The sequence below is a fragment of the Chlamydomonas reinhardtii genome, chromosome 9 (assembly GCF_000002595.2).
Source record: "Chlamydomonas reinhardtii strain CC-503 cw92 mt+ chromosome 9, whole genome shotgun sequence".
Classification (NCBI taxonomy): Eukaryota; Viridiplantae; Chlorophyta; class Chlorophyceae; order Chlamydomonadales; family Chlamydomonadaceae; genus Chlamydomonas; species Chlamydomonas reinhardtii.
In genome coordinates, this window is record NC_057012.1 from 6,460,305 (window position 1) to 6,474,601 (window position 14,297).

At 62.7% G+C, this 14,297-nt stretch overlaps 2 protein-coding genes across 3 annotated transcripts; both read left to right on the plus strand.

Annotated features, from left to right (window-relative positions):
• Window positions 1-64: 64 nt before the first annotated feature.
• CHLRE_09g407200v5 (uncharacterized protein) lies at window positions 65-9,204 on the plus strand. The gene is made up of 17 exons (XM_043066200.1): window positions 65-597; window positions 928-999; window positions 1,780-1,892; window positions 2,280-2,327; window positions 2,616-2,693; window positions 2,928-2,990; window positions 3,486-3,605; window positions 4,175-4,243; window positions 4,713-4,814; window positions 5,187-5,276; window positions 5,578-5,835; window positions 6,172-6,282; window positions 6,639-6,693; window positions 6,970-7,036; window positions 7,260-7,314; window positions 7,869-8,003; window positions 8,198-9,204. The coding sequence occupies exons 1-17, from the start codon at window positions 318-320 to the stop codon at window positions 8,405-8,407; spliced, it is 1,926 nt and encodes a 641-aa protein (XP_042921496.1). The 5' UTR covers window positions 65-317; the 3' UTR covers window positions 8,408-9,204.
• Window positions 9,205-9,264: 60 nt separating this feature from the next.
• On the plus strand, window positions 9,265-12,153 carry CHLRE_09g407250v5 (uncharacterized protein). 2 transcript variants are annotated; one of them, XM_043066201.1, is made up of 5 exons: window positions 9,265-9,290; window positions 9,371-9,457; window positions 9,546-9,711; window positions 10,157-10,300; window positions 10,990-12,153. In XM_043066201.1, the coding sequence occupies exons 2-5, from the start codon at window positions 9,394-9,396 to the stop codon at window positions 11,063-11,065; spliced, it is 450 nt and encodes a 149-aa protein (XP_042921497.1). In that variant the 5' UTR covers window positions 9,265-9,290; window positions 9,371-9,393; the 3' UTR covers window positions 11,066-12,153. The 2 variants fall into 2 exon arrangements, with proteins under 2 accessions (XP_042921497.1, XP_001697620.1); XM_001697568.2 differs by having other exon boundaries at window positions 9,265-9,457.
• Window positions 12,154-14,297: the final 2,144 nt, after the last annotated feature.

Consider the following 14,297-nt stretch of genomic DNA (forward strand, 5'->3'; position numbering starts at 1 on the left):
TGTGTATGGGCATGCAAATTTCACTTTTCACAAGCAGCATAGCGGCCTTCGTCGAAGCTGTCGACTTCGGCCCGTTGGAACCGGATCCATAGGTCGTCTACCCGTCTGCAAATTCAGCCAGCAAGAAGCCATGTAGCTTGGTCCTAAGCTAGATTTACGCCGATACATATCGCTTCTTCAACACGGCACCGGCTTTCCGCTGAAGACGAGGGACCGCCCTCCTCAGCCGCTCACTGGCAACGGCTTTTATTGGCGCAACGCCTCCCACGTCGAGCTTCAGCCCACTTGTATAGCTTGACACGTGTGACATCTGCAAAATGCAATTGCTCAAGAATACAACGGGGCAGGCGCTGGGCCAGCGGCGCGAGAAAACGCTCGCACTGCGCCAGACTCAGACTATTCGCGCACCTCTTGTTGCATCGAACATATCTACAGCTGGAGAGGAGCGTGGAAACCTTGCCACTTGCCGGGCGGCCTCACCGGTGACGGTGCAGGAGACACGCGAACTCGAGCGGGACCCTGCTGAGCCCCCGAGCACTAGCGGTGGAGACCGCTCGCACGAGACAGACTATGTCGTCATTGGAAGTGGCATTGGAGGTGCGTCGCGGTGTCGCTGATGAGGTCATGTTGAGTCGCGCCTGTGCCAACGCGGCGGGCCACTGAATAGTTTGGGACAGCAAGCTGCAGAGGATTCTACTCAGGGCTCGCCACATTGGGCAATGTCAACCCAGGAAACGACTCGCGCGTGCACGCCGACGCTTGGGCTTCCCGGTTGCCGTCTCGCCAGCGTGTGGTGTCCTCGCGCCGCGCCGCGCTGGTTGCCAGCACCCCCGCACCAGCTCCCAGCTCCTCGGCTCTTATTTGACGCACTGCATGACTAAGCTGACCACCTCACGCGATGTGTGCCTTGCCGCCCCAACCCCGCAGGCCTGTGCTGCGCCGCGCTGCTGGCCAAGTACGGCTACCGTGTGACGGTGTGCGAGTCACACTACTTGGCGGGTGGGTGCCTGGGCGGGTGGGTGCCGTGGCGGCAGTAGCGGCAGGGGTGGCAGTAGCGGCAGGGGTGGCAGTAGCGGCAGGGGCGGCAGGGGCGGCAGTAGCGGCCGTGGTGGCAGTGGTGGCAGGGGTGGCAGTGGTGGCAGGGGTGGCAGGGGTGGCGGTGGTGGCAGTGGTGGCAGTGGTGGCAGGGGTGGCAGTGGTGGCAGTGGTGGCGGCCGTGGTGGCAGCTGTGGTGGCAGCTGTGGTGGCAGTGGTGGCAGTGGTGGCAGTGGTGGCAGTGGTGGCAGTGGTGGCAGTGGTGGCAGTGGGGTCTGGGCCGCACGGTACCATCATGTGGGGTGCCATGCCGTTCAGCAGGGAGGCAGGAGGACGGGCTGGGTCGGGTCCTAGCCTAGGAGGCGTCGGGGGAGCAGGAGGGAGGCGGGCATGAGAGGACGGGAGGGAGCGGAGAGCGGGTGTTGTTCTTCGGGGTCCTCATAGTGCCGGGCTGAGGCTGGATTAAGGCCGCCAGGCCACCGCGCCATTGTGCCAGCTGTCGGTGGACACAACCCTCTCGTGCCCCCACCCCCCCCCCACCCCACCCCTTGGATTGATCACTCCGTTCTGCATGAGCGGCTACCCTTCCCGCTCTTCAAACGCGAACGCACCTGCTGGTCTCAACCCCCCCCCCCCACACACACACACACACGCACACATACACACACACACACACACACACACACACACACACACACACACACACACACACACGTATACACACACAACACTCGCAACCCGCAGGCGGCGCGGCTCATTCGTTCTCGGTGGGCGGCTACCGCTTCGACGCGGGGCCCAGCTTCTTCCTGGGTATCGGTGGGCCGCCCGGGGACGGCAGCCCCAACCCGCTCAAGCAGGTGAGGGGGTGAAGGGGCAGCGTGAGGAGGGAGAGAGGGAGGAGGCTTATGTGCCCGAGCCCAACGAGCAAGGTCCCAATTGTCAAGGAATCGTCGCCAAACAGAAATACAGTGCGAGCTCCACGTATAACCGGGGGAACGGGAAGAGGGAGATGGGGGGAACGGAGTGGAGGTGGGGGGACTTCGAGCTGATAGCCCTGGACAGGGTGCTCAGCTGGACCCCGGGGTGTGCAGGAGCTATGCGCGTTATGGGCTGTGGCAGGCGGGAGCAAAAGACTTTGACGGGGGTCGAGGGATGCTGCGCACGGATTTTGCTTTTGGGTTTAGCAGCATTGACGCCGGGGCCCGCTGTGGAACCCGCTGTGGAACTTTTTTCCGAACCCGCAGGTGCTGGACGCAGTGGGGGAGAGCGTGGAGACCAAGAAGTACGACCGGGTGCGTCCTGGCGCCGTGTGTGTGTGTGTGTGTGTGTGTGTGTGTGTGTGTGTGTGTGTGTGTGTGTGTGTGTGTGCAGCGGTACACGACGGTCGTGTGTCACGTGCAAGAGAACGTGCTGGGTGTCCCTCATGCACGGAAACCGGCACCCGTGTGTGAGGCGCGTGCCGGGCAGGTTGCCTGCCGCTCTACCAGCACCTCGTTGCTCATCCACACTCGCAATTGCCTTACTGACTGCTGCCACCCCTTGCCTACCTGCCTTGTGTTGCCTTGGTGTCGCCGCTGCAGTGGGTGGTGTACCCGCCCGGCGGCGGCTCCTTCCCCAACATCGCATCGGGCTCGGCGTACGAGGCAACCATCCTCAAGGTGTGTTTTGCACACATGCGCATGCTGCATGTGTTGCTTGTGTGAAGTTTGCCGAAGAACTTTCGTGCGCTGTGTTGCGCGGCGCGTGTGTGCGCAGCGAGATGGATTGGAGCTTACTGACACCCCCTCCAACACACACACACACACACACACCATGTTTGTAACACCCCACTCCCATACACTCCTTCACGCCCGGAACCCCTTCGCGCCGCTCCTCTCCCCGCCCCTCTGCAGCACGGCGGTCCCGAGGCGCTGGCGCAGTGGCGGGCGCTGGACACCGCCATGAGGCCGCTGCAGGTGCGGGGGGAGGGAGGGGGAGGGAGGGAGGGCGGGGGAGGGAGGGAGGGGGAGGGAGGGAGGGAGGGCGGGGGAGGGAGGCAGAAAGGGGGAGGGAGGGAGGGGGAGGGAGGCACAGGCGGTGTGCGTGTGTGCGTGTGTGTGTGGTGGGGGGGTTGTAGATACCAGCCCAAACTAAACCAAACCAGGCCCTGAGTGGAGGGCTGAGTGGAGGGCTGAGTGGAAGGATGGGCGGGCGGGAGGGCAACCAAACGGGCTTGTATAACAAAAGAAGGATGTTTAGACCCGTCGTGTGTGGCCACGCTGCTATAAATGCACTCACATTCCACTTCACGCACACACTCCTGCGCACACCCCTGCACACACGCAACCTGCTGGCGCACACAATCCACCACAATCCACCACATCCATGCGCAGCCGCCGTTTCGCTTCGTCAACACACACACACAAACACACACCCCTGCACACACGCCCCCGCCCCTGCGCGCCATGCAGACCGCCGCCGGCCTGTTCCCCGCCGCCGCCCTCCGCGGCGACCTGGGTGTGGCGCTGACCGGTGCGCGCTTCCTGGGGCCCGAGATGCTGGGCATGGCGGCCATAGCGCCCCTGCTCACGGTGAGGGGGGCGAAGTGGGGGAGGGGGCGGAGGGGGCGGAGGGAGAAGTGGAGGGGACGGGGGGTGAAGTGGGGGAGGGGCGGGGGGTGAAGTGGAGGGGGCGGGAGTGAAGTGCAGGGGGCGGGGGCGGGGGTGAAGTGGAGGGGGGGGGGGGCGGGGGGCGGCTGAAGTGGAGGGGCGGGAATGTTTTAGGACAGTGCGAGCGAGGCGCAAAGAGTGGGCTGGAGGGAGGGGCGGGGTAGAGTGTGCCGGCGATGGCTGCTACACGATACTTGGCGCGTGTGGCTTGGGTGGGACGACCTTCGACGTATGACGTGCGGGGGAGGGCGCGAAATCGGCGTATGGTGTGTGGCGTGTGGTGGTGCGCTGGAAGGTCACACAATGCTACAGACCACCCCGAACGGACGTCTCTACCCCCGGACGAAGCGTTTCACACCACACGGCTCCCGCCACCACCGCACATTGTCTCCATACATACATACTTATTGCGTTTGTCTTGCTCTGCTGCTCTTCCTTGTGCTAATCCCCCTGTGTAAATGCTGATCCTGATCCAACCCGGAACCCTGCAGGGCCCCTTCTCGGCGCTGGTGGACAAGCACGTGACCCACCCCTGGCTGCGAGCCTTCCTGGACCTGGAGGTGTGTGTGTGTGGGGGGGGGGCTTAACGGTGCACCAATCCCGTAAGGAAACAGTGGGGGGGGGTTGTGAGGTGTGTGTGTGTGTGTGGGAGATGGGGTGGGAGGGGTTGGGTGGCAGTCGAAAGCAATACTTCCACTCCCACTTGGGGGGGCTGCCGCCGAGGACGTGGGATGGGGGAAATGGGCGAATCGTGACGCCTGGTGCCCTGCTTCACCTTGTTGCTCGCCTTTCCTCCCACCACTTTACTTCGCCACCTTCAACCCCGTGCAAACCTACCCCGCCCCAATACCCCGCCCCGCTACCCCGCCCCACTACCCCGCCCCACCACCCCACCCCACTACCCCGCCCCACTACCCCGCCCCGCTACCCCGCCCCACTACCCCGCCCCACCACCCCACCCCACTACCCCACCCCACTACCCCGCCCCGCTACCCCGCCCCACCACCCCGCCCCACTACCCCGCTGCAGTGCTTCGTGCTGTCGGGCATGACGGCTCGCGACACGCTGTGTGCGGAGATGGCGTTCATGTTCGCCGAGCGCAACGCCGGCCGCACCGCCATCGACTACCCCGTAAGATGACAGACGGGGGGTTATTTGTGAGACGAGAGCGGGAGAGCGAGATAGAGAGAGTGACCAGAAGTGAGGACGCTGACAACAGAAGGGCAAGCATTATGAAAGGAGTGTATTGGATGGGTTCAGCAGGAACGGGTGTTAGTGGAAGAGGGAGTTCCTACCAGCCCCGTCCGCCGCTTCACGTGCCCCGGCCTGCTGTTGCTCACCCACCCTCTCGTCACCCTCTCGCTATCTGCGTGATACATGTTTGTGATATATGCTAAACCATCATCGTGTCACTCTCTCGTCATACCTATCTGTGTGTTGTGTGTTGACTGGTATGTTTGTGATACATGTTTGTGATATATGTGTGTGTGTGGATATGTGCAGATGGGCGGCAGTGAGGCCATCATCGATGCACTGGTCCGCGGCATCACCAAGAACGGCGGCCGCGTGCTGCTGCGCACACACGTGGAGCAGGTGTGTGTGTGTGTGTGTGTGTGGGCGGGCAGGGGGGAGTTCATGTCAGGGGCTGCGGTTGCGAATGCCAGCCCAAACCAACCTAACCAAGCGCCACGAGCGGAGCATAGTATATTCCTAATGTGTATGTGTGTGTGAGTGTGTGTGTGTGTGTGGTGTAGTGGTAGAGGGGAGTGACGCCGCATCACGAGCGAGCCAGAGGGTTGTACGGACACATGCAGTCGATGCAATACCCGGGCACGCATCCCCTTCCGGTCCCTCCCCGCCCATCACCTTCCCTTCCCCCTCCGGTGTCCCTCAGGTGGTGATGGAGGGCGGCCGTGCCGCGGGCGTGCAGCTGCGGCCTCAGGGTCCCGCCGCCGCCACCTCCAGCAGTAGCAGCAGTAGCAGCAGCAGCAGCAGCAGCAGCAGCAGCAGCAGCAGCAGCAGCGGCCAGCCGGAGTTCATCCGTGCGCGCTGCGGCGTGGTCTCCAACGCGAGTGTGTGGGACACGCAACGGCTGCTGCCGCCGGGCGCGGCGCCGGAGCAGTGGCGGCGGACCAGCCTCAAGACGCCCGCGGTGAGCGGGGCTGCGTGTGTGTGGGGGTTGGGGGGGGGGGGTTGTAAATACCAGTCCAACCTAAACCAAACCAAGCTGAAGTAGCGGAGCACAAGCAGAGACGGTAGTTGGGGGATGGGAAATTCGGCGGGTGTGGGGAGGCGGGGATGGGGGGCAATTGGGGTGGCGGCGTGCCGCGTGGGGAGGACGTGCGTTCTCCTCCGGGGGCCTTGCGGAGTGCTGGCATGGGATCGTTTCCCCCGGGTTTCCATCCTCAGCTTTGCGCCTCCCTCCCCCCCACGCACCTCGCACAAAACACAACCTCCACCCACCCGCCCACCCGCTCCCCCCCCCCAGCTGGACTCGTTCGTGCACCTGCATCTGGGCATCGACGCCACCGGCCTACCGCCCGACCTGGAGTGCCACCACCTCGTGGTCAACAGCTGGGAGCAGCTCACAGGGCCGCAGGTGTGGGGGGTTCCATGCACGCTAGATAAGACGAGAGGGGTGGGGGGAAGGCAGGGGTTGGGTGTCGGTTGGTGGATGGGTGGGTGCAGGGGGAGGGTGGCCGTTTGTGTGTTTGGCATCGTATGACAGCTGCTGGGGCCTGGTTCAGGCATTCAACCAAGCTGTCTGACGCGTAACTCTGACGCCGCCTGCCGCTTAATTTTGTTTAGTCTAGGCTATTGTTTACCCCCGCCCCCCAATGCACTGTTGGCTTTTTCGACGTTGGTATACACCGATCGCATGAATGGCTACCCTCCACACCCACCCAATGCTTAAGCTTGCAAACCCCCCGCCTCCCACCCCCCAATGCCGTACAGAACGTGATCATCGCCTCCGTGCCCACCGTGTTTGACCCCAGCCTGGCGCCCCCGGGTGAGTCAAAACACACGCGGGCAAAACACACACGGGCAAACATCTGTATGGCTGCATCGCCTACACTGTCTTTGCGCAATGTTTTCCTTGTGCTCTTTAACACGGGCAAACGCACATCAGTTTCCAAGGGCGCGGGCCTGGGTCTGTTTGGGCTCGGGCCTGCCAGCCCCGCCCCGCTCACCAATACGCGTGCGCACATACTCGCGCAGACACACAAAAACGCCATTCTCTTAGTGCTGTCCTAACTCACCCGCACCCACGCGCTCCAACCCGCAGGCAAGGCCACGGTGCACTGCTACTGTGCGGCCAATGAGCCCTACGACCTGTGGGCGGGGCTGGACAGGTGAATGGGCGCCGCCAGGGACGTTCGGCAGGCCGGGGCATGTGTGTTTTCCATGCATCGTGTTTCATTCAAACTAATTGGTCAACTCGCGCCGGCAGCTTCTCCAAAGGATGCGATCCGGCACGGCACTGCAAAGCTTTGCCCTGTAGCCTGTAGACTATAGCCCTGTAGACTATAACTCTGCATCACTTAATCACAATCCGAATCATGTCTTGCAACTCAGGCGCTCGCCCGAGTACAAGGCGCTCAAGGAGGAGCGCGCGGAGCCGCTGTGGGAGGTGAGCAGCAGCAACAGTGGCAGCAGCAGCTCGGTGCAGAGCAGAGCAGGATAGAAGGGTAGAGTTGAGGGCAATGGTGGTGCCGCCGGTGCCGGCACCGGCACCGACACTGGCACCGGCACGGCACTCGCGAGAACCTGTGACGCCAGAGCGCGACACGGTAGCTTCACATGGGCGGCAGTGATGCTTGTACGGGGCGGGCTGCAGGCGAGGCTGGTTGCATTGCAGCGCTGTGTGGTTGCTGTACCGCAACTGCACATGCCGCCCTTCCACAGAACCGCTGTTTAGGTCTCTCGCGTACGGCGCCTTGAAACACAACACATGCCTCCACTTTCAAAACACACACACGCGTGTGCAATCCACATGCGCCTCCTGTAACACAAACAACTCCCTCGCAACCCCACTCCCAACCCCCAACTGACAACCCTCCTCACAAACCCACTCCTCGCCCATCTGGCAACCCGCCTCTCAACCCGCCTCCCAACCCCCAACACAACCCGCCTCTCAACCCGCCTCCCAACCCGCCTCCCGCCTCCTTACCACCACCCCCTCAGGCGCTGGAGCGCTTCATCCCGGACATCCGCGACCGCACCGAGCTCAAGCTGGTCGGCTCGCCGCTCACACACCAGCGCTTCGTGCGGCGGCACCGCGGCAGCTACGGCCCGGGCATTAGCGCGGCGGGCGGCGCGGTGGGTGCCCTGGGGCCTGGGGCGAATGCGCGGCGGGACGCAAGACACGTCCCTCTCTCCCTTACCTCCCTCGTTCCTCCGTCCACCCTGACCTCCCCACCTCACGATGAATATGGGGGCGTATCGGGCAAATATCCCCAACCCAACCCAACCAAAACCCTGCCTCTCCGCTCCCCATCCCCTCCCGCCCGCAGGGCTGGCCCGGCCCCAAGACGCCGGTGCCCGGCCTGACGGTGTGCGGCGACTCGTGCATGCCCGGCATTGGCGTGCCCGCCGCCGCCGCCTCGGGCATGATCGCCGCCAACAGCCTGGCGCCGGTGTGGGCGCACCTGCGCATGATGGACGCATTGCTGCCGCAGCCCGGCGGCAGCGCCAAGGCGGGCGCGGTTGCGGCGCGGCGGTGAAGCGCGTGGAGGCAGAGGTGGAGGTGGAGGTGGAGTGTGGAGGTGTAGACGGGTGGAGGTGGCGTGTAGGGAGGAGGAAGGGGGGAGGGGGAAGAGGGAGAGGGGAAGAGAGGTACAATCGCTTCGAGAAGGTTGAATCAGACAGAGCGTGGAGGGTTGTTTAGAGAGGAGAGAGCGCGCGTGTGCATGTGTGTGTGAATGAACATTGTCTTGGGGGACAATGTGAGGGGAGAGGAGAGCTCCGGGAGTGCTGTCGTATCGACATTCATTCCTGCGCGCAGCCGCCAGCGACCAGCAGCTACGCCTGCTTGGTGGCGGTGGGACTGGGGTGGTGTGCAGTGGAGGACTGTGACGTGGCTGGTGCGTTTGATTGGTTGGGCCTTGGGGAGAGAAGGGTGCACCGGATAGGTTAGGTACAGCGCTCTGTACATGCAATTGCACACAGATGCCCCTGTCTTTGTTGTGGCTGCCTTGAGGAGTCAGCTGATGGCTGGTGGGCACTGGAATTTACACGCTTGCGTCGCGACTGGCAATGGCACGCCGCGCCCAGGTGCTTCCGTGGTTGCGTGCAGCTGCGTGCTGCTAAGCTGTGGCGGAGATCGTAGGGGGGGGGTCTTATCGGATAAGCGGCATGGCTAATGACATTTGACCGGCGCGCGTTGCCGTGGGAGCTCGGGAGGTGAGCGGGCGTGCCTGGGCGTGCCGCCAGAAGAAGATTTCGCGAAGGCAAATCGGAAAGTCTCGGCACAGCTATAAGCATACACACGTTGCGCGCACATATGTAATTCCTCTATCACGCCTGGAAATGATATGAGCGGGCAAACTGAGAACTTCTTTGACACAGTCGCAAAAACACAGTTCATCGCCCGCAAAAACAGCGTCTGTGAGTTCAAATAGCGAAGCAGCGTTTTCAAACAGCTTTCGCAGCCACTTGACGGACGAAGCCCCTGTTCAAACTTGCAGCGGAACTCGCTGCATTCATCGACATGGACGACAAGGCAAAGGGCCCGCCTAAGGATATCTACGAGGCAGCGCAGCGGGATGACACTGGTAGGACAAGAGAAGCTGAAACACATGTCGCTGCGTCCGATCGCTTGCCGCTGCTGAGTCGGTGTCCGCGACGCACTGCTTCATGCAGCATACATTAAGAAGATGGTGGAGCGGACGCTGGAGTTCGACATCAACAAGCGCGACACGCTGGCACGTACGCCCCTGCACTGGGCTGCGGAACTCGGGAACGTGAAGACCGCTGAGCTCCTCATAGACTTCGGGGTTGATGTGAAGGCGGTGGAGTGCAACGGGAGGTAAGGATAGCGGTATCGGGGTGGGGACACCCAGGTAAGGCCCCGTCCGCGCAGGAGCATCGGGGCCGTCAGCGCATGTCTGCGGCATGTCCCGTTCCCAACACACCGAGCAGTCCACCCCGCGCCGTACCCGGGGCTCCTCGGCACGTGCCATGTATCACCTGGCCCTTCCCCGCGACCCCACAGCATGCCACCTTCCCGTATACACCTTCAAACCCCACACCAGCTCCCGCAACCCCAGCACACCCCGGCAGCGCCTTCGCCGTATCACTCCGCCCCCTGCCCTCCCTCCCCCCTCCCCTCCCTCCCCTCCCCTTCCCCTCTTCCCCTCCCCCTCTTCCCCCTCCCCCTTTCCCCCTCCCCCTTCACTCCTGCAATAATCACAAAGCTAATCCCCTCCCTCCCTCCCCCTATTTCACACCCCCCCCCCCCCCCACACACACAGGACGGCTGTGCACCTGGCCGCCCGCAGCGGCGACCGCGCCATGCTGGAGACGCTGCTGGAGCTGGCGGGGCCGGCGGAGCGCGCCGAGCTGATCAACCAGCCGGACAACTTCGGCGTCACGCCGCTGTTCCTGGCGCGGCAAAAGTGAGGAGGAGGAGGGAGGAGGAGGGGAAAAGGGGGAGAGGGAAGGGGGAGGAGGAGGAGGGGGAAGAGGCGGAGGAGAGGGAAGGGGAAGGTCGTTGTTCATGGCTCGACAAAAGTGAGAGGAAGAGGGAGGAGGGGTGGGGCGGGAGGGGGGGGGTGGATACGGTGTGGAGGGGTGGAAGATGGACAGGGCGTGAAGGATGACGGGGTGGGGGAGGCGTAGGGGAGGATGCATCAGAGGATAAGGGTTGGCACGCACTTGGCAGGGGGGTAGCGGAGAGCGTGAGGCTGGGGGCTGGCGACGGTGCCGCGCGGAGTGGTGGGAGGGACGACGTCGGTGTGGCAGAAGCAACTACAGCACAGAATCATCAAAGCACCGTTCTCACCCTCTCCGTCGCTTATCACTTGACGGCACGCTTGACTGGTTTGCCATACACCTGGACCGGCCACCGCCTGATTTGCCCCACCTCCACCTCCGCAGGGCCGGTTCTGGGTCTAACTTTAGTTGGCATTGGATTCCTATTTCCCCGCATATCCCGGCTGCAACCGCCTCAACTCCGGTACACCCTGACTCCCTGCACATCCACACACACTCGCCCCCACCCCCCCCCCTACCCCACACCCCACTTGGCTCAGCTTAGGTGGAAATAATCACCCCACCCGACCCCACCCGCCCACCCTACCCCCAGGGACAAGGAGGGCCAGGACGCGTTCGAGTACATGCTGCTCAACGGCGGCCGCATGAACGAGGAGGCAAAGAAGTAGCAGGAAAGGAGGAGAGGCTGACAGCAGGAGGAGGCTGACAGGAGGGTGCTCACAGGATAATGGTGATGGTGATGGGGGCATAAGCACTAATACTAGTGCGGCCTACTGGCGCAGCCGGCGCGAGTCACACACGCCCACACAGTTCGTGCTGCATCGCATACACTGTCTTTGCGCAATGTTTTCCTTGTGCTCTTTAACACAGTGCGTGCTCGTCTCTGGGACGGAGGCGAGAGTAGTGCGCTAGTGCTTGTGTCGTCTCAAGAGCTTGGAGGAGGCGGACGAGTGGACTGCTGCGGTGTTTGCAGGCGGCTTGCAGCCGTGGTCGGTGTGTGAGCAAGCGACGGAAGGGTTGGATGGAGGTCGCAGCGGCAAACCGCGTGGCGGGTTACGCACGCCTGTCTGGATGGCTTTTGCGGATGCTGCAAGCGGGATTGGTGTTGCTTGGGTGTGGTTAGGGTATGTGCTGAGCCGCTGAGGAATGTCCGGCTTGCGCGGCTGTGCCTGTGTGTGTGGCAGTGGAAGGGGCGGTGCAGGCACTGCATACGGTGCTTGCTTGGGCGGGAGGAGGCATACCGTTTATACAAGGGCTGCCTGCGGCACGACTACTGTAGCTTTCCGTATGCTGTGTTGCTTGCGCTTGCTAGTACACGGCATGCATGCCGATAGGATGTTCGTGATTTCATGGGCGTAGGCTATCAGCAGCAGTGGCCTCTCATCGCCGCCGGATGCCATGCCGCCCATGAGCAGCGTACCCGCGGTTGTGATGTGCTTCGGGTGAGCAAGCGTGCACGCCTACACGGCAACGCAGCAGGCGGCCTTAGTTTGTGCGATCGGCGGGTCCTGCCACCTTCGCCCCTGACGGCGCCGTTGAACGCAGTTCAAGGTGCCGCTTGCACGCACGCATGTTGGCGTGCGTACTGGCTTCGGCTTGTCCCTCCACTACTGGATCATGCACGATCGGTAGATTGATGTCGGGCGGAGTGAATGCATGCAGCGTGCGCCCGGGCCCGGGCCCTCCGGTGCGTGCTGCGAGAAGTGCCGCGGGGCGAAAAGTTGCCGGTGGCCTCTGGTTGTAAGGGTGAGCCGGGTACCCTGCCAAGTTTGGCTTGGCTGCGTGCGCGGGGGTCAGGCTGCCTCTGGAACTAAGCTGCCAGACCAGACCCACCCCGCCAGATGCCTGCGCTAGGCAGCTTGCCCACCCTCAGGGCAGAAGCGCAGTAGCAGTTGTAGCTAGCTAGGATGGACTGCACGAGGACGCAGCTCATAGGCGCGCGCGTACGTTGCCGAGGTAGCTGAGGCGCCTGAGGTTAGGAAAGAGTGCCGGGCGGGCCCAACTATAGGCTCAAGCACATACGCGACCGCGCGACCACTTGGCCCAGTTAGCCCAGCGGTCACACAATATGGATCGTTCGCGCACTGGCGCAGCCCCTGTCGCTGCCACACTACCGGCCTACGCCAACGTGCGCCTACCCTGTCCCATTGCACCCATGTCGCTGCCTCGCGAGTGTGGCGTTGCGGTGTGTGTGTGTGGTGCTATCGCCTGGCCGGGCGCCCGGAGCGTGAGGAATGCGCGTCAGCAAACTTCCAGCCAGCCAGCAACTCGTCGGTACAGTAACTCCGGCGTTCGACCGGCCGCGTACTCCTGCCCTGCCGTTGCAACTTGTTTGCCATCTGCTGGGTTCTGGGAATCAGCTGCAACCTACGGGACTTTACCAACCTGCCTTACCACTGTCCCATCGCACACCCATGTCGCTGCCCCAAGGGCGGCATGCACTAGCGACGACTAGCGCTCCCAGCTGCTCACCAGCTGTGCCCAAGCACATTCGGTTGCCCAGACATGTGCCTTGTGCCTGAGCCCTGTCTCCACGGCATCTTGCTGCAGCTCAGCCGCAGGGAGTGGGACCCAAGGGGTCAACGCCCAAGCCTCCGCTTGTCAACGCCCAAGCCTCCGCTTGCAATGGTACATGCCGTGGCGGCCACTGTAGTGTGACTGCGCCGGTGTCCCCCTCCACTGCTGTTTCCCGCCCCCTCTCTTCCCTGCCCATTCCAGGCCTTCCCGAGCCTGGACATGCTTCTGACTTGTACGGGCAGTCCCTCCCGGATGCACAAGTCAATTGAGGGAGTCGTCGTCGAAAGAGAGTGAGTCGGTCCCTCAAACGCCCCCTTCGTCGCCACTTTGGCTTGTGCTTCTGTATGTCGCAATGTGCATGTGTGTCATGCGTGGGAGTTTGGTCTAGTGGTATGATTCTCGCTTAGGGAAATACCTGAAATGCGAGAGGTCGTGGGTTCAATTCCCGCAACTCCCCCTTTTTTGTGATGCGATAAGTGACGGGCTCGTCGGTAGGGCTAGTCGTCCCTTTTTGCCAGCGGCCTGCAAACAACATGCTGCTTCCAACAAGGCGTGACAAGCACGGGTGGGCAACTGCATGCCGGCGCAGAGGCCGTCGCCAGGCTTGCCATGTGCACATCTTTCAACGAGCATTGACAATGCTATGGGCTCTTCCGCAAGTTCTACCGCTGCCAGGGCCACTATTACCGATTCGGGTGCATATTTCAGCGGCCAGCGGGCGTCGCACATAGGAACTTTCTGTCAGCCGCATCGGTGGTCACGGCCGCCCGCTGGAGCTGCCTGAGGCAGCCTGCCTCGGCACTGGCCGATGCAAAAGCATTCGGCATCCATCTCCCCAGCCCGGATCGAACGGGCGACCTAAGGATGTCTTCACACGATTACAGTCCTTCGCTCTTCCAGCTGAGCTATGGAGAGTCACTAACCACTGCACTTATCCAGATTCGAACTGGAGACCTCCCGCTGTTTCGCCCCGAGGTGAGTGCCTCGGATTTACTAAACGGGTGCTCTAACCAACTGAGCTATAAGTGCGCTGCGGTCGGAGAGAATCGAACTCTCGACCTTAGGATCCCCCAAGTCATATCGAGTATGAGACCTACGCGCTAACCAACTGCGCTACGACCGCTCGTTCATACCAACCTGCGGGCAATCGCGTTCCTCACGCTTTGCGCCGCGTTCCCACACGCTCGAGGCCGAATCCGCGGGCCCTGTGCCCGCTGGCATACTGGACTGGTGCAACACTTGGCTGCACCAAGGGGCATAGCAGGGGGTGGGGTGGGGAGGGTCAGAGAGGGTGCAACCGGGGCCCCTGGAAGCAATTGTGCACATTTGACTGGACCATGTATTCGGCTCTTCCGCGGTCCTGACATATGTGCACAATTGCTT